The sequence below is a fragment of the Papaver somniferum genome, unplaced genomic scaffold (genome assembly GCF_003573695.1).
Source record: "Papaver somniferum cultivar HN1 unplaced genomic scaffold, ASM357369v1 unplaced-scaffold_10, whole genome shotgun sequence".
Classification (NCBI taxonomy): domain Eukaryota; kingdom Viridiplantae; phylum Streptophyta; class Magnoliopsida; order Ranunculales; family Papaveraceae; genus Papaver; species Papaver somniferum.
Genome location: NW_020618825.1, coordinates 2,952,473 through 2,977,069, shown reverse-complemented (window position 1 = coordinate 2,977,069; position 24,597 = coordinate 2,952,473). Strand labels below are relative to the sequence as shown.

General features: G+C 37.3%; 1 protein-coding gene and 1 long non-coding RNA gene across 3 annotated transcripts; one reads left to right on the top strand and one right to left on the bottom strand.

Moving 5' to 3' along the window:
* Positions 1-3,683: 3,683 nt before the first annotated feature.
* On the bottom strand, positions 3,684-4,550 carry LOC113326975 (peroxidase 64-like). Its single transcript, XM_026574633.1, has 2 exons — positions 4,237-4,550; positions 3,684-4,120 (listed from the first exon to the last, which is right to left on the bottom strand). Exons 1-2 carry the CDS (start codon positions 4,456-4,458, stop codon positions 3,938-3,940), a joined length of 405 nt encoding a protein of 134 aa, XP_026430418.1. The 5' UTR covers positions 4,459-4,550; the 3' UTR covers positions 3,684-3,937.
* A 17,924-nt stretch (positions 4,551-22,474) lies between these two features.
* On the top strand, positions 22,475-24,384 carry LOC113326133. 2 transcript variants are annotated; one of them, XR_003348323.1, is made up of 2 exons: positions 22,475-23,418; positions 23,690-24,384. It is a non-coding gene; the product is annotated as an uncharacterized LOC113326133 (long non-coding RNA). The 2 variants fall into 2 exon arrangements; XR_003348324.1 differs by having other exon boundaries at positions 22,475-23,455.
* Positions 24,385-24,597: the final 213 nt, after the last annotated feature.

The window sequence follows — 24,597 nt, the reverse complement described above, 5'->3', positions numbered from 1 at the left end:
CAAGAGATGAAATCTTTAAAAGCTCAGTTGAGTGCGACTACTGATTCCATGAGCAAAAGTCCAAATCTTCTTATTTTTTTCTACTACACACCCATTCGTGATTCGTCACTGTTGCCGAGCACGATTTGACATTCTTGTAACCTGCCTCACAGTGGCAATGGATAATGTAAATTCCCTATCTACTTCTAGTGTTACTACTGCTGGATGTTCTTTCGAGTTTAAGTTGGAAAAGTTTTCTTTACTGAGATTTTCTTTAGTACCGATAAAAAGAAAAGAAAAAAAATTTCTTTAGTGTTTAAAGCACTTCTTACGCTCTGAATTCTGTGTTCCTTACCCAGTCGTATAATGTTTCTTCCATCAATCGAATCGATGGTGCATGTATATATCCGTGACTGCCTAATATACTAGACTCATGATGTAAAGAGCAAATCAAGGTACATCCATGCAGGCCTTGAATATTTCAGTTTTGGAGAAAACCAGTAAGAGAAAACAGAAAACAGGGATCATACAAATGCGGAGAAAGGGATCAACTTCAGTAAAACAGATTAAAAGGATCAGATAAATGCACTGAATGCTGCTATGCAAGGCGAAGATTAACCTAAAAATGGAATAGCATATATGATAATTAGTGATCGTTCTTCTAACAAACCGAAGAAAATATATGAGAAGATAAATGCAAAAATAGTTCTAAGTATCAGAGCTAGGCTCGTATGAGAGTGGAATGAGAAGCAGACCCAAAGGGCTGCGTCCATCCGTATAGAGGTCCACGTTGTAGTGGTTTACTCCGCCCTACATGTGGAGGGGAACTTGTTGGAAAAACTATAAGATAGTCTCACATTGCTAGCTCCTTAGCCTAGATCTTAATATATAAGGTGTGGAGCCATTCCACTCATTGCCAATTGATTTTAAGTTGGAAGCCCATAAACTTCAAACACTAACAAACGGAAAAAAAAAATATATGAGAAGATAAATGCAATAATAGTTCTAGGTATCATTGTTGAATAAACAACTGCATAACATCTCCACCAGCTTCTCTTGTTGGGCTTACTTTCGGGGAAACCATAGGCGTAGTAAAAGCTCCTACGGCTCGAACTGTCGTACCATTTAAGAAAATGATTAGGGTTGTCTCCCTGGATAGTAAGATTAAGATGCGTCTTCGCAAAATCATGGCTAGAAATTAGAGAAAACCATGCCTTGCATACACGCTTGCATGCTAATAAGGATTTGACGGGTACCTTTAAGAGAATTTCAAAGTAATCTCCTCTGAGATGATGGACATCCTATCTCTCTCGCATAAAACTTAAAAACTCCACGGAAGTGTAATGGGCAAGCCGCCTCGGACTATGTTAAATATGGCAAATTTGATAAAACTAGGATAGCCGGAACAGAAGGGGGCGGGCTTACAGGCTGGTGGAGGTGGGTCCCGCTGGCACAATCTTGGAGGAAAAGATTGCATCGGAAATTGCTATAAATCGGTAGATTCGGAACTGGAAGCGAAAACCATACAGATTTTCGAGATGAACCCTCAAAAGACCGATTCTCTGAAGTTAATGACCCAGTGATACGGCTACATGCTTCATTAGACCGAACAGTGGACACGGACCATCGGAGATAATACCTTGAGAGTCGACTTAAAACTTCAAAAGACACTTCCCAGGCTCTTTTAAATAGGGGAAAAATATCGTTTGGTCCTTTTTGAGATGGGCCCATGTCTATTTAGTCCTTTGGAAAAATGTCTTTATTTTTTGGTCCATAATTATTTAAAAATATTAAACAGACAAAAATACCTTTCCGTGTTAATTTTATTTATTTTCCTGTAGCAATTCATTCGTCAAAATTAATTTCTGTTAATTTTTACTTATTTGACAGTATGCATACCCGTTTGCACTCAGTTCCGGCATTGAATGTTAGTTATCAAGTATGCCGACACCATTTTCCGGCATGATCTTCATCAATACCGGCATGGTATTCATCACTTCCGGCGATGTAAATTTTTTTTATTTCCGACAAGGTCTTCATCACTACCGCCATGCTCTTCATCTATGCCGGCATGGTCTTCATCACTACCGGCATGGTCTTCATCTATGTGGCATTGGTCTTCATCACTTCCAGCATTCTTCATCACTTATGGCATGGTCTCCATCACTTCTGGCATGGTCTCCATCACTTCCAGCATGGTCTTCATCAATACCGGCATGGTATTCATCACTACGGCATGGTCCTCATCGCTTTCGAATGATAAAAAAAAAATCGTTTTCAAGGGAGTGGGGAAATGGGAAAAATTTAAAAGGGAAGAGAATTTGAAAGGGAGTGGGGAAAATTTAAAGTTTGAAAGGGAGTGGGGAAAACTCTAATTTGAAAGGGAGTCGGATAAATGGGGGTTATGATTTTGTTTTTTTATTTTAAGTTTTTTGATTTTTATTTTGAGAAAAGGGTATTTTAGTATTTTCATACCCAAAAATCACCCCTTGGCACACACCATGGGTTGGGGGAAGTAATCTATATCCCCCAATTAGTTTTTTTATCCCCTAATTTCGAGCTCATTCTCAAGGTATGATTCTCTTTCGTTTTGGTTGATTGAGATAATTTTTGTTAGCTTTTCTCTTTAATTTTTGTTAGATTTTCATTCCTTTGCAAAACTCTATTTTCAAGGTATGATTCTCTGTTATTTTGCCTGATTGAGGTAATTTTTGTTTGCTTTTCTCTTTAATTTTTTGTTTAACATCAATGGATTCATGGTGCTTCGCGCCTAATATTTGTGTCATTTATGCAGTTTAATTTTTCTAGATAATTTTTGTTAGCTTTTCTCTTTAATTTTTTTTTAATTTTTGTTAGCTTTACATCTTTTGCACAACTCTATTCTCAAGGTATGATTTTCTGTTATTTTGGTTGATTGAGATAATTTTTAATATGGATGTTTTCAACGCCATAAGGATTTATGGCGTTGTGTATCATACGCCTTGCACTAAAACTGTAGCTTTTGATCCAGGTAGTTTCTTCGTTGACAGAGTCCTTTTGCATCTTCCATATACCTACCATTCCAGAAGAGATACCATGCGTCATAAGACAAAGACTCTTATCAAGTTCTACCAAGAACGTATTGTAGTTGCCGCAACACTGTGCCTTTTGATGATCAGGTTCAGGAATCAATTTTAACCTCTCAGCTGCAACATCGAAACACAAAATGTTTTCGGATGCGAGCCAATATATAGATCCTTCAACAAACACTAGTTCCGGATGCTCATCGGGGTCCCCTAAATCTGGGCAAGGAAAGCTGGGTTGGTGTTGGATTTTTCTCCATGACATGGTTGTACCTAACTCTAAGACCTCACATTCCAATGAAGAGTTGGAAAAACACAGTTTCAATTGAACCACTTTGTATACATTCATTTTTGCATCGAAACCAAATACACATGCGCTTGCCTCCTCATCTTCTTCTTCAATCCAAGGTTTCGGAAGCTCTAGTATTTCTCTGGTGATTGGGTTCACCATAAGCAAGGAAACACCGTATGAAAACACAGCAAGCTGTTGCAGGAAGTCAGTTTTGATATCCCATCGGTAGGCACCTTTATTCTGAACTTGTCATTTTCCATGATCTTACGACTAGGGACTCTTCGTGTTCCCACAATTTGTTGAAAATTGTCAGATAAAGATAGTATTTTTGAATACAATTTGCATAGATGAAAACAATACTAATAGATTGATCATTTCTTTGTGATGATCAAAATGTTTTTTCACGAATTTAGGATCTTTGATCAGTGATCATGTATGAGATGTGTAGGAAGATGTTTTACAATACTGGAATCTCTCGAGATAAAAGGTTCATGATGATCACTTTGGTTTATTTTGCATATTTTGATGGGATGACCTAACTGAGAATTCATCTTTGAAAGAGTTTGATATCTCTCCTGCAGGACTATAACTTAGTGCTTATTACTTAGCTTTCCCTAGTTGCATACGTGAGGATATCAGCACATGAAACAACTCCGGGGCAGTGATACTCCAACACTCCTTTAATTTTGTCGATCACATCAAAAGCTTTAAGGCTTAGATTTGGACCTGCATCTTTTTCTGCCTTGTTATTTGGCGTAGAGTTTAAAAGAACTGATGCATCACATCCCTGTTAAGAAACAGCAACAGTAAAATTCGATTAGAAGCGTTTTCTTCCAGTACTATATATTACATGTCTGACGAGAATATAAATATATACCGTAAGCTTCGGTATATACTACTTACCCTTACAAAACAATCGTGGAAATGCATCCTTATCAACCTAGGAGGAACCCTCGGGTCATCGCGAACAATATCTTTCATCATATTGGCGATAATCGCCTCAGCCAGTGGACATTTTTTGTAGTAATAATGATGCCTTAGACCATGTTCAGCACTAACACCAAGCAGAGACAAGTTGAGGACAACAAAACAGAGAACAGAAACAACTTTAATCATAGTGTTCATTATGAAAGTCAATTGAATAGTTGAGCTCTGAATCAAACTAATTCTCTAACTCTTTCTCTTAATGTGATACAATGCGAATTCCGGACACCCACATGCTTAAATAGTATGAACTGCTTGGCTTAATCTTTGACTTGGTAAAGATTTAAAAGCTAAACTATGGTATTATCAAGATTAGAAATGGTCATCACCGAGTAGATGAGAATATGTCTTCGATAAGATTGTATGAGTTTTCAAGTTAACATACAAGTTGACATATATTTCAAGTTATTGCCCAGTAAAGAATGAGATGTTTTAGCTGACTTAGAATAATTTAATGACCGCAAGCGGTTGCTAATTCGTTAACAGCTCAAATGGTGTTTGAAATATTTATTTATGTTTTTGTTGAGTACAGTTAAGTACAAAAGTTATGACATACAGCATACTTGGGATATTTTAACCATAGCTAACTTGTATGGACAATCTGTATAGGTTGACGATACAAAGTAGGTAATGGAAATTTTGGCCATGGTTGATCTATTCTAATTTCAATGTTATTTTATCAAAATTTTGAGTACTGTATTTGACTGATTCATCTGATTGCGCTATCTATGATGGAATAAAATGATCTTCCACGCGGTAGTTATATAATTTTAATTTCCTCGTTTTGCATGACTATCCATATGTAGAGTAGCACAGGATGTATTTATTTATTTATTTATTTTGGCTTTGCAAATGCGACTAATTCTAGATTATGTCATTACAAATGAAATGTTCTTTTTGTGTGTTTTTTTTTTTTTTTTGCTTAGCTTTCTTAATTTTAAAAAGGGCTTGGTTGATTATATGGCTGCCATTACAGATTAAAACGTTGGATATCCAAACATTGTAGTCAGAAAAGCCAAGCCCTTGTATAATTTGTTTTAGTAAGTAAAAACTGATACAGCCACACAAGAGATGAAATCTTTAAAAGCTCAGTTGAGTGCGACTACTGATTCCATGAGCAAAAGTCCAAATCTTCTTATTTTTTTCTACTACACACCCATTCGTGATTCGTCACTGTTGCCGAGCACGATTTGACATTCTTGTAACCTGCCTCACAGTGGCAATGGATAATGTAAATTCCCTATCTACTTCTAGTGTTACTACTGCTGGATGTTCTTTCGAGTTTAAGTTGGAAAAGTTTTCTTTACTGAGATTTTCTTTAGTACCGATAAAAAGAAAAGAAAAAAAATTTCTTTAGTGTTTAAAGCACTTCTTACGCTCTGAATTCTGTGTTCCTTACCCAGTCGTATAATGTTTCTTCCATCAATCGAATCGATGGTGCATGTATATATCCGTGACTGCCTAATATACTAGACTCATGATGTAAAGAGCAAATCAAGGTACATCCATGCAGGCCTTGAATATTTCAGTTTTGGAGAAAACCAGTAAGAGAAAACAGAAAACAGGGATCATACAAATGCGGAGAAAGGGATCAACTTCAGTAAAACAGATTAAAAGGATCAGATAAATGCACTGAATGCTGCTATGCAAGGCGAAGATTAACCTAAAAATGGAATAGCATATATGATAATTAGTGATCGTTCTTCTAACAAACCGAAGAAAATATATGAGAAGATAAATGCAAAAATAGTTCTAAGTATCAGAGCTAGGCTCGTATGAGAGTGGAATGAGAAGCAGACCCAAAGGGCTGCCCGTCCATCCGTATAGAGGTCCACGTTGTAGTGGTTTACTCCGCCCTACATGTGGAGGGGAACTTGTTGGAAAAACTATAAGATAGTCTCACATTGCTAGCTCCTTAGCCTAGATCTTAATATATAAGGTGTGGAGCCATTCCACTCATTGCCAATTGATTTTAAGTTGGAAGCCCATAAACTTCAAACACTAACAAACGGAAAAAAAAAATATATGAGAAGATAAATGCAATAATAGTTCTAGGTATCATTGTTGAATAAACAACTGCATAACATCTCCACCAGCTTCTCTTGTTGGGCTTACTTTCGGGGAAACCATAGGCGTAGTAAAAGCTCCTACGGCTCGAACTGTCGTACCATTTAAGAAAATGATTAGGGTTGTCTCCCTGGATAGTAAGATTAAGATGCGTCTTCGCAAAATCATGGCTAGAAATTAGAGAAAACCATGCCTTGCATACACGCTTGCATGCTAATAAGGATTTGACGGGTACCTTTAAGAGAATTTCAAAGTAAATCTCCTCTGAGATGATGGACATCCTATCTCTCTCGCATAAAACTTAAAAACTCCACGGAAGTGTAATGGGCAAGCCGCCTCGGACTATGTTAAATATGGCAAATTTGATAAAACTAGGATAGCCGGAACAGAAGGGGGCGGGCTTACAGGCTGGTGGAGGTGGGTCCCGCTGGCACAATCTTGGAGGAAAAGATTGCATCGGAAATTGCTATAAATCGGTAGATTCGGAACTGGAAGCGAAAACCATACAGATTTTCGAGATGAACCCTCAAAAGACCGATTCTCTGAAGTTAATGACCCAGTGATACGGCTACATGCTTCATTAGACCGAACAGTGGACACGGACCATCGGAGATAATACCTTGAGAGTCGACTTAAAACTTCAAAAGACACTTCCCAGGCTCTTTTAAATAGGGGAAAAATATCGTTTGGTCCTTTTTGAGATGGGCCCATGTCTATTTAGTCCTTTGGAAAAATGTCTTTATTTTTTGGTCCATAATTATTTAAAAATATTAAACAGACAAAAATACCTTTCCGTGTTAATTTTATTTATTTTCCTGTAGCAATTCATTCGTCAAAATGAATTTCTGTTAATTTTTACTTATTTTTTTAGAAAACATATAAAGCAGAGTTCATTCCAGAAATGAATTCCATATAAAAAGCTAAAAAAACAGAGCTCAATCCAGAAATGAACTCTATATAAAAAGCTAAAAAAACAGATTTCATTCCAGAAATGAACTCCATATAAAAAGGTAAAAAAACAGAGTTCATTCCAGAAATGAACTACATATAAAAAAGCTAAAAAAACAGATTTTATTCCAGGAATGAACTCCATATAAAAAGCTAAAAAAACAGAGTTCATTCCAGGAATGAACTCCATATAAAAACAGAGTTCATTCCAAAAATGAAGTTCATTTCAGGAATGAAGTTCATCTTAAGCAGCAGCAACAACAACAACAACAACAAAACGCATAAATCTTCATCTTCAACAGCAGCAACAGATTTCTAGGGTTTGACGAGTTCATCTTCATCATCATCTCCAATCGCAACCACATCAAGAAACCAAAAACCTAATTAAATCTTCTACAACAGCAGATGTATCTTGAGTTCGTCTTCATCTTCATCATCATCACCAACTCGATCAATAAACATCAAAACGATGAAGAAGACGAAAGAAAATCAAGAACAGAGATCCGAGATGAAGATTATATTCGTTTTCTTCATTGTTTTTTCTTCTTCATCATACACAGCAGCAGAAACTTCAAAACACCATCGTCTTCATCATCAAAACAGCAACAACATCTTCAAAATTGAGTTCGTCGTCTTCAACGGCATCTTCATCTTCGTCGTTTTCATCATCTTTGTATGATTCATCATCTTCATCATCACTGCAAATCGTATTCATCATCTCTGAAAATCAAAACCCTAGAAAAAACACAAATCTTCATTGTTTCTTTGCAGCAGCAGAAGAAAAAGAGATGAGAGAAACTAGATCTGAAAATAAAGAGGAGAGAGAAAGTAAATCTGAGAATGAAATATTTTCTATTAAATTTTTGTATATATATGATCACCTTAGGACCAAACCATTATTTTCTAGGACCAAACAATAATTTAAGGGTATTTCTGCCACTACAAGATGGCATTTACATCATACATGACATCACCCTAGGACCAAACTATAATGTTTAGGACCAAACTATAATTTATATTACCAAATAGGACCAAACAGACAATTGACTAGGTCAATCGGACCAGACTTTCTCTAATATATTATTTGCAGGACCAATTGGTATTTCCTACTTTAAATAGAAGACTGGACTAATCACATCGGTTTACCATAAAACTCAACACAATTCATTCGGCTAGACCACCCTCCTATACTCCTCCAGCATCATTTACACCCCACTGAAGCTGCAGCAATTCCTCCCTGCGGGCTCGCAACTTCTAAGTTCGTGTCCCACAGTCCCGCAGGTGGCCGGTGGTTTCACGAACCAGACACATCGGAAGACTTTCCACTTGCTTCATTAGAAAGACACCAACATCCAGCCATTAATACAGTACTGCATCCAAATTGAAATAGTGGCAGTTAGAGGAGTCGACTAAAAAGGACATACGAGAAACTATATGTTTCTGTTTATAGAACAATCAAAGGTAAAATAATCTTGTATGTTGATTTAGCAAACCAATGCCTTAAGCCACTCAGCCATCCCTCCAAGTTTTGTTGATCGGAATTGGATTGCCAGGTTGGCTTCTCTCTCAGTTCAAAATACAAGTCTAAAACTGCAGTTGCAATGAAGATTGAAGACTACATGGCAACTGATCACTAAGAACACAACTTCGGGAATTTAACAAGGCTAGATTCTTCATCTTCATTGGCCTATTTGGCCAAATAGGACACCACATCTTCATTGGTTGATTGGCAAAGGGACTGAGGTAAACTATTGGAAGGCATGAACATGAAAATTCAAAAATTCACAATCACGGAATTGTAGGATTAAGTCAATGATATTGAATGAAATAACAAAAATTACAGAAAAAAAAAAAAAAGATTCTCACTCTTTGTAGTTTGTGTTGGCGCAATGCGGAAGTATGATGGGTTTATGGAAATGATTTGGGAAGAGAAGTTGGTTAATTGGAAGTGAGGCTTTGATTATTTTGGAAATGAAAATGTTACAAGATGATTTAGTGTAACAACTTTGGCTTACACGTTTGTTTTATAAGAGGCTCTTTGACTCTTACTAACTAGCTCTCACTCTTTACTAACTCTCACTATAACTCTTACTTCACTCACTTGAGTTTTTGATTTGGATTGATAGTTCACAACAGCTTACATTTTCATTTATTTATACTAGGACATGACCGACTACTAAGAAGCATCTAGAGACAGAATACTCTAGAGTATGAGGCCCATTAAGCTAAAGAGTAGTCTAGTGAAAGAAGACTCTAGACAGTTGCGGATTAGTCTAAACTTCAATTTGTGTGCGGACTGATCTAAGATTGTTCTAGACTTAACTTTGTCTAGAGAATTACCTACTTCTCCTGACCAATCTAGATGAGTCTGGATTAATCACAAATTATCAAATATTTCTAACACCCCCTCTTAATTTGTGATGTTAAGCTTTTTTCTGAAATGATTGAATTTATCCACGGTGACTGCTTTTGTGAAGATGTCCGCATTTTGTTCTTGTGTCGGACAGAATTGGAGCTCGATTTCTTTATTTTCCACTAATTCTCTGATGAAGTGGTGTCGTATCTCTATGTGCTTCGTCCTTCCGTGGAAGACTGGATTTTTTGTCATTGCAATTGTAGACATGTTGTCACAGTAGATAGTTGTCGGCTGCTTTTGCCTTTGTTGTAGGTCGGTCATTATTCTTCTCAACCATACTGCTTCACATGCTGCACTTGTTGATGCTATGTACTCTTCTTCGGCTGACGATAGTGCCACCGTACTTTGTTTTTTAGAATTCCAAGAGATAACTTTTGTTCCCATACAAAAAACATAGCCTGATGTGCTCTTTCGGTCTTCAATAGAACCTGCCCAATCGCTATTTGTGAAGCCAATTAAATCATTATCTTTTTCTCTTGTATACTTGATGCCAAAATCCTTCGTTCCCTTGATATACCGAAGAATTCTCTTTGCGGCTGCATAGTGTAAATTGCTTGGATCGCTCATAAACCGAGAAACAATACTTGTATCATTGACCATGTATGGCCTTGTATTTGTTAAGTAGATCAGTGAGCCGACTAGACTTCTGAATAAGGTTGGATCAACTTTTTTCGCTCCATCATTTTTTACCAATTTCTCATTGGTACCCATTGGAGTTGCAATTGGTTTGGAATCCATCGTGTTGAACCTTTTCAGTAAGTCTTCTGCATATTTTTCTTGGGAAATGAATATTTCTTCGGGAGATTGTTTTACTTGAATCCCAAGAAAATATCGCATAAGTCCTAAGTCTGTCATCTCATATTCTTTCATCATCTCCTTCTTAAATTTTTCTGCCATCTCTTGTTTTGTACTGGCATAAATTAAATCATCGACGTAGAGACAGACGATTAGAAAATCTGTACCTTGTTTTTTGATGTAGAGTGATGGCTCACTTGGACTTTTCTCAAATCCATTATCTCGGAAATACTTGTCGATTTTGTTATCCCATGCACGCGGTGCTTGCTTGAGACCATATAGTGCTTTGCGGAGACGATATACCATTTTTTCTTTTCCTTTGCAGACATATCCTTGAGGCTGTTCGACGTACACCTCTTCTTCAAGTTCTCCGTTTAGGAACGCCGAATTTACATCCAATTGGTAGACCTTCATTTTTAGTTGAGCTTCCAAAGCTAACACCATTCGGATTGTTTCTATGCGAGCGACTGGGGCGAATGTCTCGTAGTAGTCAATTCCTGGTTGCTGGGAATATCCTTTTGCAACTAGCCTTGCCTTATGTTTTTGAATTGAACCGTCTTCATTATACTTTGTCTTGTAGACCCATTTCAGACCAATTATTTCTTTATCAATTGGCTGATTGACAAGCTCCCATGTCTTATTTTTCTCGATCACTCGCATTTCTTTGTCCATGGCATGTCTCCATTTTTCTTCTTTTGCCGCTTCCTCATATTTTTGAGGTTCTAGTGCTATAAATGCACAATTAGATGTATCATAAATATCTCTTAGGGAACGCACCTTTCTAGGTGGGGCACTTGCTTCCGATGAACTTGGACTTTGTTGTGTTGGACTAGGAGATCGCGGGCTTGCTGGTGGAGTACTTTCTTCTTGACGTGGCTGATCTGGCTCGTCTTCGATGAGTAGTGGCAACTCGTAGTTGTCTGCTTCATCATTCCAATCCCATGATTTGAATTTATCAAAAATAACATCTCTTGAAATTACCAGTTCTTTTGTATCTGGCTTTAGAAGTCTATATGCTTTAGACTCTTCGCTGTATCCGATGAATATTAGCTTTTCTCCTTTTTCATCGAACTTTTCTCTATGTTGGGATGGAATATGTGAGTATGCTACGCAACCAAAAATTCTGAAAGAAGTTACCTCGGCCTTTTTCTTATGCCAAGCTTCATATGGAGTTTTGTTGAGAACTGCTTTTGTTGGCGAACGATTAAGGATGTAGATCGCCGTGTTGACTGCTTCTGCCCAGTAACTGTTGGGTAGCTTCCTTGCTTTCAACATGCTACGAGCCATTTCCACGATCGTACGATTTTTTCTTTCCGCGACGTCGTTTTGTTGTGGAGTGTATCGGACGGTAAGCTCCTTCTTAATACCGTTTTCTTTGCAGTAGTTGATAAACTCATTTGAGGTAAATTCTCCACCACGGTCTGTACGGAAAACCTTTATTTGGTGACCACTTTGCTTCTCTGCCAGTGCCTTGAACTCTAGGAATTTAGGTAATGCCTCGGACTTTTGCTCGAGAATATACACCCACATCATCCTGGTATAATCATCCACGAATAGGAGAAAATATCTTATGTTGTTGAGTGAAGTTGTTCTTGTCGGACCGCAGATATCGGCGTGCACCAATTCGAGGGGCCTTCTTGCTCTCCACGATTTATTTGTAAATGGAAATCTATGGAACTTTCCAAGAATACAACCTTCACATATTTTATCTCCACCGCTGATATTTGGAAGACCAATTACCATGTTCTTTGATTTTAGAACCTTCAAGGATCTATAGTTGAGATGCCCGTACCTCAAATGCCATAACTTGCATTCATCAATATGATTGGTACTCATTGCACAATTTTCAATTGATGGCATAGATAGAGGAAAGACAAAATTTCCTGACATTTTTACTTTTGCCACCAATTGCTTGTTAATTTTATCATAAATTGTGCATTCTCCGTCTTCGAAATGTAGTGAGTACTCCTTTCTTATAAGTTGTCCAACACTTAATAAATTTTGAGCTAGGCCAGGAACATAAAGAACATCAGATATGTATCGAGTTTTACCTGACTTTGTACGTACGGATATAACTCCTCTTCCTTCAACATTCTGGAACTTTCCATCTCCGAGCTTGACCGGTGGAATCTCTTGTTCCTCCAATTTTACGAAATATTCTTTGTTTCCTGTCATATGGATGTTGCATCCCCTATCGACGTACCATATACCTTGTGCTTCTTGTTGCGAGGTGAGGCAGGAATAAGATACTTGATTTTGAGAATCATTTGTCTCGGAATAGTTAGCTTCGTTAAGCCAACAATCTTTTTCCATTTGATTTAATTTATCACATTTGGTGCACTTATATTTACAATTTTCGGTTGCATGGCCAAACTTTTTGCAAACATTGCAACGGAGATTTGAGGAGTAATTTTTTCCGTACCTTTGATTGTTGTTTCTGTAACCTCCTTTTCCTCTTCCACGTCCGCGGTAGAATTTTTTGGGCCCTTGATTTGATGTCGACCCTTTCTCTTGAGGTGATGTTGATGACGATCCCCCTCTGGAGCTTTCTTTTCTGGCTTCCGTATTTTTCTTTTCACTGAAATTTATTTTTTTTTGAAACGCCTGCTCCAACGGTTGCTCCGCGAACCTATTTATCCTTTTCTCGTGCGCCTCGAGTGAACCCATTAATTCGTGTACCGAGAGAGTCGATAAATTTTTGGACTCTTCAATGGCAGCGACGATGTGATCGAATTTGAACGGTAAGCTCCTTAAAATCTTTTCTACAACTCTTTTATTTTCTATGGTATCTCCATAACTACTAATTTGATTTACTATACCAGTAACTCTTGAAAAGAAATTCTGGATAGTTTCATTTTCTTTCATAAGTAGATTATCAAAATCTCGCCATAAGTTTTGTAGTTTAATGGATATTACCTTTTCTGATCCTTGGAATGCTACTTTGAGAATATTCCAGGCCTCCTTCGAAGTTTTCGCCACCGAAATTCGAGGAAAAATAGTTTTTCTTACCCCTTGTTGTAGAAATAGTAGTGCTTTAGCATCCTTCTTCTTGTTTTCCTTGTACTCCTTTTTCTCTGCATCCGTCCATGACGATAGAGCTTCTGCCGACTCGGGTACCTTATAACCATCTTCTGCAAAATCCCATAAATCTTGTGAAATGAATAATGTTTTCATTTGTAAACTCCAATAATCATAACTCTCACCATCAAAAATTGGAATTAGACTTTGGGCATAATTGAAACCTTGAATACTTTGGTTAATTGCCATGGGTAGTGTTTTAGGATTACTGGGTTAGGTTTGCTCTGATACCAAATTTGTTGGCGCAATGCGGAAGTGTGATGGGTTTATGGAAATGATTTGGGAAGAGAAGTTGGTTAATTGGAAATGAGGCTTTGATCATTTTGGAAATGAAAATGTTACAAGATGAATTAGTGTAGCAACTTTGGCTTACACGTTTGTTTTACAAGAGGCTCTTTGACTCTTACTGACTAGCTCTCACTATCTACTAACTCTCACTCTAACTCTTACATCACTCACTTGAGTTTTTGATTTGGATTGATAGTTCACAACAGCTTACATTGTCATTTATTTATACTAGGCCATGATCGACTACTAAGAAGCATCTAGAGACAGAATACTCTAGAGTATGAGGCCCATTAAGCTAAAGAGTAGTCTAGAGAAACAAGACTCTAGACAGTTGCGTATTAGTCTAAACTTCAATTTTTGTGCGGACTGATCCAAGATTGTTCTAGACTTAACTTTGTCTAGAGAATTACCTACTTCTCCCGACCAATCTAGATGAGTCTGGATTAATCACAAATTATCAAATATTTCTAACAGTTTGAAGTTCTGTATGCATAGAACAGACAACAATAATGACGGGCACAAATAGATGCATATCTTCCATTCTTGCCCACCAACCTTAAGCTAATAAGGGAATGAGATTACATGCAAGAACCTCATTGATTGGAAACCCTCCTGGTGCTAATCCTACCCCTTGTCCTCGTGGTCTTCCTATCTTTGTAGTATCATCTTTCAAAGTTAATCAACTTAAAAATAAAGTAAATATGTTTGATTTTTCGAGCTTTTATCTTTTTAAACTCCATGGATGTTGCAGGAAAGATTATCCGTGTCAGATGTACAACTCAGTAATGTTGTGTTAATCTCCCACCAGCTAGTTCACATGTGGGCCATAACACATGATTCGGAAGTCTGGGACCTATTTTTGATATTTGAACTTAGGAGAGATGTTTTTAAGATAGTATATTTTGGGTTGTCAACTAATTCTAGATTATGTCATTACCCTTAGATATTTGATTGAATTTAAAATGATGATTAAGAAGGATTTTGATCATGAAGGAGTGAAAAACTAATAGTTTCTACTCATTCTATTTTCTTTTATTTCTTTCTTCATCATGATTTCTCTCTTTATAAATGGTCAATGTAAGACCATAGAGATAAGATGACATGTGGACATCTATTGTCCATACAATTCTACTACTACTTATATTCTTACACTCCTATTACATTTGAACATTACATTAACACTCAACAATCTCCTCCTTAATGTGATGTTGTACTAAGTAATTCCCTAAAGTTTTGGAACTTTCCTTTGGGAAGTGCCTTGGTGAATATGTCTCCCAATTGGTCTTCCGTCTTGCAATACTTGAGTTCTATCTCACCATCTTCAACCGCTTCTCGAATGAAGTGATACTTGAGTTTGATGTGCCTTGCTCTACAATGCTCAACCAAATTTTTGGACATAGCAATTGCGGATTTGTTGTCACAAAAAATTTCGGTGCACCCTTCTTGCTTCTCTTGAATATCTTCCATGATTCTTTTTAGCCATACAACATGAGATGTAGCTATTGATGCCGAAATATACTCCGCTTCCGCCGTGGATAGAGCTACGGATTCTTGCTTCTTCGATGCCCAAGTAAATATGCACGAACCAAGAGAAAAATCATACCCCGATGTACTCTTCATGTCATCAATACACCCTCCCAAGTCGCTACCACAATAGCCAACTAATTTGACATCCAAATTTCTTGAATACATGATTCCAAAATTCATTGTTCCTTGTATGTACCTCAACAACCTATTTGCCGCGCCAAGATGTAAATGACTAGGTGAACTCATGAACCTAGAAAGCATACTTGAAGCAAACATGATGTCGGGTCTTGTGTGTGTAAGATACAACAAGTTTCCAATAAGACCTCTATAGTAAATCTCATCAAATTTTCTTCCTCCATCATCTTTCTTGAGTTTCCCATTCACTACAAGTGGTGTAGATGTAGGATTACAACCAAGCATACCAAATTTTTTCAACACCTTTTCGGCATACTTGCTTTGAGAAACGAACACTCCATCTTCACTTTGGTGAACTTCAATACCAAGGAAGTACTTGAGCAAACCCATGTCACTCATCTCATATCATCATCATTTCTCTATTGAATTGTTCAATCATATGAACATCATTACCCGTAAAGATAAGATCATCAACATACAAGGCAACGATGAGAATAGACGTACCTTTTGTCTTCACATATAGTGTAGAGTCACTCTTGCTTTTGTTGAAGTTTTGCCTTTTGAAGTATCCATCTACCTCACTATACCAATCTCTTGGTGCTTGCTTTAGGCCATACAAAGATTTCTTTAACTTGTATACCTTGTCTTCTTCTCCTTCAATCACAAAACCTTGTGGTTGTTCTACATAGACCTCTTCATGGAGTTCTCCATTCAAAAATTCCGATTTGACATCAAGTTGATAAAGTAACCAACCTCTTTGAGATTCCATAGCAATCACTGCTCTAATGGTGTCAAGACGAGCAACCGGTGCAAAAGTCTCATTGTAGTCGATGCCGGGTTGTTGAGAGTATCCCTTTTACACCAACCTTGCTTTGCGCCTTTAAAGTGACCCATCCGCATTGTACTTCACCTTGTAGATCCACTTCACACCAATAACTTCTTTGTCACTTGGCCTTGCTACTTTCTCCCATGTGTCATTCTCATTAATGACAACAACTTCTTCTTCCATAGCTTTTATCCAAACCGGTTCTTTTGATACTTCTTTAAAAGTTTCCGGTTCAACCGTACAATAGTTACATATTTCATACACTTCACTCAACCTATTCATTTTCTTTGGTGCCGATGGTGGTGATGTTGATGCACTAGTACTTGGAGATGTTCTAAACCTTGCATTTGGGGGTGTTTGAGGTAGTTCTTCACCTTCTTCTTCACCTTCTCCAACTTCACTTGTTGCTGAATTTTCTTGCTCTTCATCAACAATAGCGGTTCTCTTCTCAATTTTACCTTCTTCCCAATTCCATGAAGCACCTTCATCGAACAAGACATCACGGCTTGTGATCATTGTGTTGTTTTTCAAGATAAACAACCTATAACCTTTTGATTGGAGGCTATAGCCAAGAAATATACACCTCTTGCTTGATTCATCAATCTTTGTTCTCTTCACCTTTGTAATTTGAGAATAACACACACTACCAAAAACTTTTAGATGTCTTACCGATGGCATTCTCCTATTACATGCTTCAAAAGGAGTTTGGTTCCATACGGATTTTGTTGGACACCTATTCATCAAGTAGACGGCGGTGTTAACATCTTCGGCCCAAAACTCTTTAGACATGCCCTTCTCATGAAGCATGGACTTCGCCATCTCCATCACAGTTTGGTTATTTCTCTCGGAAACACCATTTTGTTGAGGAGTATAACCTACAGTTTCTTTCTACTTTGATGCCCAAGTAAATATGCCTGAACCAAGAGAAAAAGCATACCCCGATGTACTCTTCATGTCATCAATACACCCTCCCAAGTCGCTATCACAATAGCCAACTATCATGGTATCAGAGCTAGGCCCGTATGAGAGTGGAATGAGAAGTAGACCCAAATGGCTTCTCGTCCACCCTTACAGAGGTCCACGTTGTACTAGCTTAATCTCCTCCGCCCTACACGTGGGGGGGAGCATGTTGGAGAAACTATAAGATAGTCTCACATTGCTAACTCATTAGCCTAGATATTAATATATAATGTGATGGGCCACTCCACTCATTGCCAATTGGTTTTGAGTTGGAAGCCCACACACTTCAAACATGGTATCAGAGCTAGTCCCGTATGAGAGTGGAATGAGAAATAGACCCAAAGGGTTGCCCGTCCACCCGTACAGAGGTCCACATTGCAGTGGTTTAATCTCCGCCCTACACGTGGAGGGGGAGCATGTTGGAGAAACTATAAGATAGTCCCACATATCTAACTCCTTAGCCTAGATCTTAATATATAAGGTGTGGAGCCACTTCACTCATTGCCAATTAATTTTGAGTTGGAATCCCACACACTTCAAACACAACACTCCCAAATTGCAAAACATAAAACCCCGATCCAAAGGTTTTTTTGGTAGTTCAATTTCATTGAGTATCTCGTTGCTGATATTTAGAGAGACTAAAACATCTGATAAGTCTTTCCTTTTGGCTAACCAATGACCATCTCCATTAACAACAACCTCGGACGGTCTGTTAACAGAAGGAAATACGTAAGGTATATTTTCAATGGTTTTCCATGAATTTGATCCTAGCAAATAGATTTTGAATAAATTTTCATAATTACCAACTAGTAACTTGTAATTATTACTCTTGTAATCATAACCAAATGCAACCATACCGACATTATATATTTTTGAGTTTGGTAATTCTTTATACTCCGTTGTGGCTGGATTCCAAAGACAAAGGGATTGCCGGAAGTTGAACCATAGGCAAACCACGCCATCACAAGACCCCATAAACTTTACTGAATAACAAGAGGGTTTGAATGGATAATTAATTTCCACTGCATAATCAAGGAATCTATCTGTAGATAATAATAACTCTTGTGAGTGACTTACAGAGTAGTGGTTCTTAATGATAACCCTCCAATTGTCATACCGTCTAACCAAAAGACTAGGGTTATTTCTTTGGACAGTAAGATTAAGATGCATCCTAACAAAAGCATGGCTAGAAATTAGAGAAAACCATGCCTTGCATACAAACTTACATGCTAATAAGGATTTGACTGATACCTTTAAAAAGATTTCAAAGTAAATCTCTTTTGGGATGCTCGACATTCTGTTGTTTCTCTCGCATCTTCAGTACGTATAAAGCAATTGAGTTTCAAATTTGAACACTCGTATGTTGATAGAGTTATGAACCCTAATACTTAAATACTGTCTATAATACTTATAAAAACTCTGCGGAAGTTCTGAGTTATGAGAAATTTTTTCGGTTTTGCTACACACACAACGTTGTGTGCACCGAGAGGGGATCCAACGGCAGAAAGGTCACCCTCTTTACATTGGGATAGGGGTGGGTAGAAGTGGGCCCCACCCCTCCCTCACACGGTGCACACAACGTTGTGTACGAATCATTTTCGAAGTTTTTATATACAAGGAAATATCAATTGGTCCTACAAAAAATATAGTAGAGACAGTCTAGTCCAGTGGACCTAGTCAATTGTCTGTTTGGTCCTATTTGGTAATATAAATTATAATTTGGTCCTAAAAATTATATTTTGGTCCTAGGGTGATGCCATGGATGATGTAAATGTCACCTTGTAGTGGCAGAAATACCCTTTTGGATAAGGACCACATATATAGTTAAAGTAAGAGAGAATAAATCATTCTCAGATTTACTTTCTCTCTCATCTTTCTAGATCTAATCTCTCTTTCTTTTTGTTTCTTCTTCTTTTTCCTCCTGTTAATGGCGTCTCCCTTTTTTTTCTTCATTTTTTTTTCCTGCTGCTGTAAACGATGATGATGAAGGTGAAAATGGATTTAGATATTTAGATCGGTAGTTGTAGACGATGAATACGATGATGTTGGTACTGTTGAATACGATTTTTTTAGGTTTTTTTTTCTTTTGACGATGAAGATGATGAAGAACGATGGTGATGAAGGTGAAAATGGATTTAGATATTTAGATCGGTAGTTGTAGACGATGAATACGATGATGTTGGTACTGTTGAATACGATTTTTTAGTTTTTTTTTTTCTTTTGACGATGAAGATGATGAAGATATATTGTTGGTGCTGCTGTTGACGATGAAGCCGATGGTGTTAATCTTGATTTTGATGATGATGATGATAAAGAAGATGAAGACGATGGTGTTAATCTTGATTTTCTTTTTTCTACTGCTATTAACGATGAAGATGATGAAGAAGATGAAGATATGTTGTTGTTGCTGCTGTTGACGATGAAGACGATGGTGTTAATCATGATTTTGATGATGATGATGAAGAAGATGAAGAAGATAAAGAAATGAATTCTGTTTTTTTAGGTTTTTGTACGGAGTTCATTTCTAGAATGAAGTCTGTTTATTTAGGTTTTTATATGGAGTTCATTTCTGGAATGAAGTCTGTTTATTTAGGTTGTTATATGGCCTTCAATTCTGGAATGAAGTTTGTTTTTTTTAGGTTTTTGTATGGACTTCATTTCTGGAATGAACTCTGTTTTTTTAGGTTTTTGTATGGAGTTCATTTCTGGAATGAAGTCTGTTTATTTAGGTTTTTATATGGACTTCATTTCTGGAATGAAGTCTGTTTATTTAGGTTTTTATATGGAGTTCATTTCTGGAATGAAGTCTGTTTATTTAGGTTGTTATATGAACTTCATTTCTGGAATGAAGTCTGTTTTTATATGGACTTCATTTCTGGATTGAACTCTGCTTTTTTAGGTTTTTATATGGACTTCATTTCTGGAATGAACTCTGTTTTTTTAGGTTTTTGTATGGAGTTCATTTCTGGAATGAAGTCTGTTTATTTAGGTTTTCATATGGAGTTCATTTCTGGAATGAAGTCTATTTTTTTAGGTTGTTATTGGACTTCATTTCTGAAATGAAGTCTATTTTTTTTTAGGTTTTTGTATGGACTTCATTTCTGGAATGAAGTCTATTTTTTTTAGGTTTTTGTATGGACTTCATTTCTGGAATGAATTGCTACAAGAAAATAAATAAAAATTAACACGGAAGGGTATTTTTGTCAGTTTAATATTTTTAAATAATTATGGACCAAACAATAAAGGCGTTTGACCAAATGACCAAACAGACATGGACCCACCTAAAAAAGGATCAAATGATATTTTTCCCTTTTATATAAGCTGGGTGGAGGTGGGGTCCCACCGAGTGGTCCCATCTATAAATGACAGAGAAGAGGGGCCCACCCATATGAGTAGAACACTGGGAGGGATATTGCGAGTCCGTTAGATGACCTGCATGATGTCACGACAATCTTACAAAGGAACAAGTAAGAAAGATCGAACCAGTTTGTTGTGAATTTTTGCATAAATTAAGAGACTCTGTACTAGTGAAGTGCAAATATTATTTGGATGCTGTAAAGAACTGGATGTAGGGGTTCTCTCTATCTAAATATTATTTGAAAGTTTTAAGACTAGTTCCAGCCTCCATGAGAACTTGCAGAAACCAGCCGTACTTTTCTACTTTACCAATGGGTTGTAAGCCCAATCTAAAATGTGGAATTAATGGGCCTAACACATCAAGATTGTTCTTCATCACTTCTCCTCATCTTCCTTGTCAGGACTCAGGATTTGAATGTGCAGTAGTGAAGTAAACTGCAGGTTTAACCAAGCACAACCTTCCTAGTGTTGAATTGCAGTCTCCGTAACTATGTGTAACGCCATCTTCAAAGATGGGATTCTCCAAATGCGATGATTTTCAGATAATACAAGTTTTTATGCTACATATGGATGTAGGTCGATGATAATGAAGTGGTGGGTTCTGCTTTACATTGTTTAGACGAGGATGAGCGAAAACATGTTATCGTTGGCTATAGTTTGAAATTTGCATTTGGTTATGCTTGACCTTGCAAGTTACAATTAAGTTGCAAAATAGGGTCACACCCTCACCCTAGTGAATTCAGTAAATTTTCTTTTGTTAAGCCAGAAACGGATTTTCAATGTGCTTACAATTTAGTATGTTGCGAATGATTCCGGGAAATGTGGAAGCAGGAAACCAGTTGTATAAAGTTCTTCTTCCATCTATCTAATCAGCGGTGCATGTGTGTTTCCGTGACTTATTTATATGCCTAATATACACGACTTATGATGTAAAGAACAAATCAAGGTATAGAAACAAATAAGCACAGGCACCCTTCCAACACTCCCAAATTGGGAAACCTGAAACCCTGATCCAAAGGTTTTTTTGGTAGTTCAATTTCACTGAATATATCTCGTTGTTGAGACTTAGAGAGACTAAAACATCTGATAAGTCTTTCCTTTTGGTTAACCAATGACCATCTCCATTAACAATCACCTCGGACGGTTTGTTAACAGAAGGAAATATATAAGGTATATTTTCAACGATTTTCCATGAATTTGATCCTAGCAGATAGACTTTGTATGAACTTTCAGAACTACCAGCTACTAACTTGTAGCTTTTACTCTTGTAATCATAACGGAATGCAACCATACCGTCATTATATACATTTGATTTTGTATTCCAAAGACAAAGGGATTGCCGGAAGTGGAACCACAGGCAAACCAGACCATCACAAGACCCTATAAACTGAAGGATTATAAATAGGTATAGGCCTACTTTTCAACCCGATAGACAACCATATGCCTGTTTTTTTTGCACTTTGCAAAATTAGGCCTCCGTTCGTGTTACCATCCAAAATCGTTAGTTAGGTCAATATATCGCGTTTATTGGTCAATTTCTCATCCAATGAGAAGATATAATGAAACAGAGATTACCATATTACCCTTTTACACGTGTCGTATGCATGAACATCTATCTCATCGGCATTTACTCCCTATGAAAATGAATGCGTGAGATTTAATGACATACATCAGTGACACGTATGGAACCACACGTGTATTAATCTGGACAGGAATCTTATCTTGGTAATTCTCTAGGGAATTTTCAATGTCTCATAGAAATTAGAATGAGCTAAACAACTAGGGCGAACAGATAATGATTCTCTCCCCTAGCTGCTACCACCGGCAAGCCAAGGCCACTGATAGATTTATCTGGATTCTCGAAGGGTTAGATTGAGAAGATGATGTTGTTGAAGGTTTACTTGAAGAGGTTAAGCAAGCTGGTGCTCAAGAAGAACTCGAGAAGAGGAATTCGAAATTAGGGATCTGTCGATGAGAACCAAATCAAGAAATTAAAGTTTCTGTCTTTGATTAATTGATATGAATTGATTGGAAATGAAGATGAACATGCAATCGTTGCTATCTGTGGATTAGTGAAGAAATTCATGGGTTCTAGTGATTGATTGAGATGGAATTCGAGATATTAGAAGATGGGAATAAATCAAGAAGAATTGGTGATGGTGATGAACAGATAGGAGAAATTGGTTCTGGTGGTCACTGTCAATTGATTAAGGTGATGAGGGATTTGGGTTTACAACGATTTCAAATAATGTTGGTGCTGCTGTGATGCTGATGGATTGGGGCTGAGACAAAGAGATGGTTAGTGTTGAATCGGAGAAGCTAAGGAGTGGTGGCTACTGCCAGAGGTGATTGAACGTCAGATGAAGAATCTTGTTGCTGTTGAGCTGCTAGAAAGAATGGAAGCGAGTTTGTATTAAACCATGGAGGTGGAGAAACAACCACCAGTCGCAGCGGCAGGAAAAAAATCAACGACGGAGAAGAAAGGAAAGGTCCCCAAATTTCAATTTCAATTCAATTATATTTTGTTTTAATTGGTTTTCATTAATTGGCATTTTTGATTTATTTAGGTTTTGGTTTTTGGTTCTGTAGACGATTAGAATGAATTTCATGCACAACATGTGTTTGAGAAAGGGCGTAAAGTATTTATCTCCTTTTGGATGGCGCAGAGAACTATAACCAATTACAACGGGTTTGCTGAACAGAGGTGATTACAATGGGTCTGCGCACTGATGTTTTTTCATGTAATTAATTCATCCCTTAGGGAATGCCCCTTTTGATTCAGAGGCAAACATTAATGTATGGCAGAGCTTTAGATCGGCATACATCAATAAGTCTTTTGGTTCAAGTAATCGAATTGCCTAAAATTCCCCAATTTTAGATCAACTTACATTAATGTACAGGCAACAATCTCTTCAATTCCTCACTATCAGTCTTTTCAGTTCACGTAGTCATCGTTTCACTTTTTTTCATTTCAGGCATATTGGTGACTTTGGATCCCGTATAGTTTTTAGCTTCTTATACTACGTTTGCAATCAGTTGCCATTAATGACCTGAGCCAGCATTGCCATCAGCTAGACAATGGTTAAATGTATGAAATTGTAGTGGAGTTTAGAAGTTGGGGTTCCGTTCACATTGAGTTTCCATGGAGTTTTGAGCTTAAAAAGTGATAGTATGCTTTGCCAAGATATCAGTGAACAAGATGTTGTCCCTGTCGTTAAATACTTGATGCTCGATGGATGATGGATCAAGGTGATTTTAGAATCCTGAACGATACATGGGCCATGAGTCTGTGTTTAAATCGTTATTGTGATCAAACTTCAGGCGTGTAAATGATTTTTAGATGTGCCTTGTCACATCTGCAACTGGTGCTGGCGTGTACTATATTCTACGCGTGAACACAGAGATCAATGTCATCTGAGTGTTCAGAAATAATGCACGCAAACTCATGACAATACAGTAAATAGGCTGCGCCTGAGGGGAATGGATTGGTTATGTCGAATCCTTGACTCAGAGTTCTAATACTCTTCCTCGTCTCATCAACTACAATCTTAGCTCATATAATAAGATAAATAGTGGATGAAGTATAAAATGTACGAACATGATATATCATTAATATCGAATTGAACATAAAAAGTATAAATACATGAACATAGATGAAACGATTAACTTATATGATTCTCTGTCTGCGGGTTTGAATTTTTCATTATATGTATGAAGGTTACAGAAATAGTCGAATGACTTTGAGATCAACATAAGCCTGCGTAGCGGGAGGAACTTCACTTACACTTTCTCTATCTCTCTGTCTCTGTCTCTGTCTCTCTCCTATTCTCTCCTCAATGTTTTTTCGCCCCCTCTTCACTTGGGAGAGAGGGGTATTTATAGG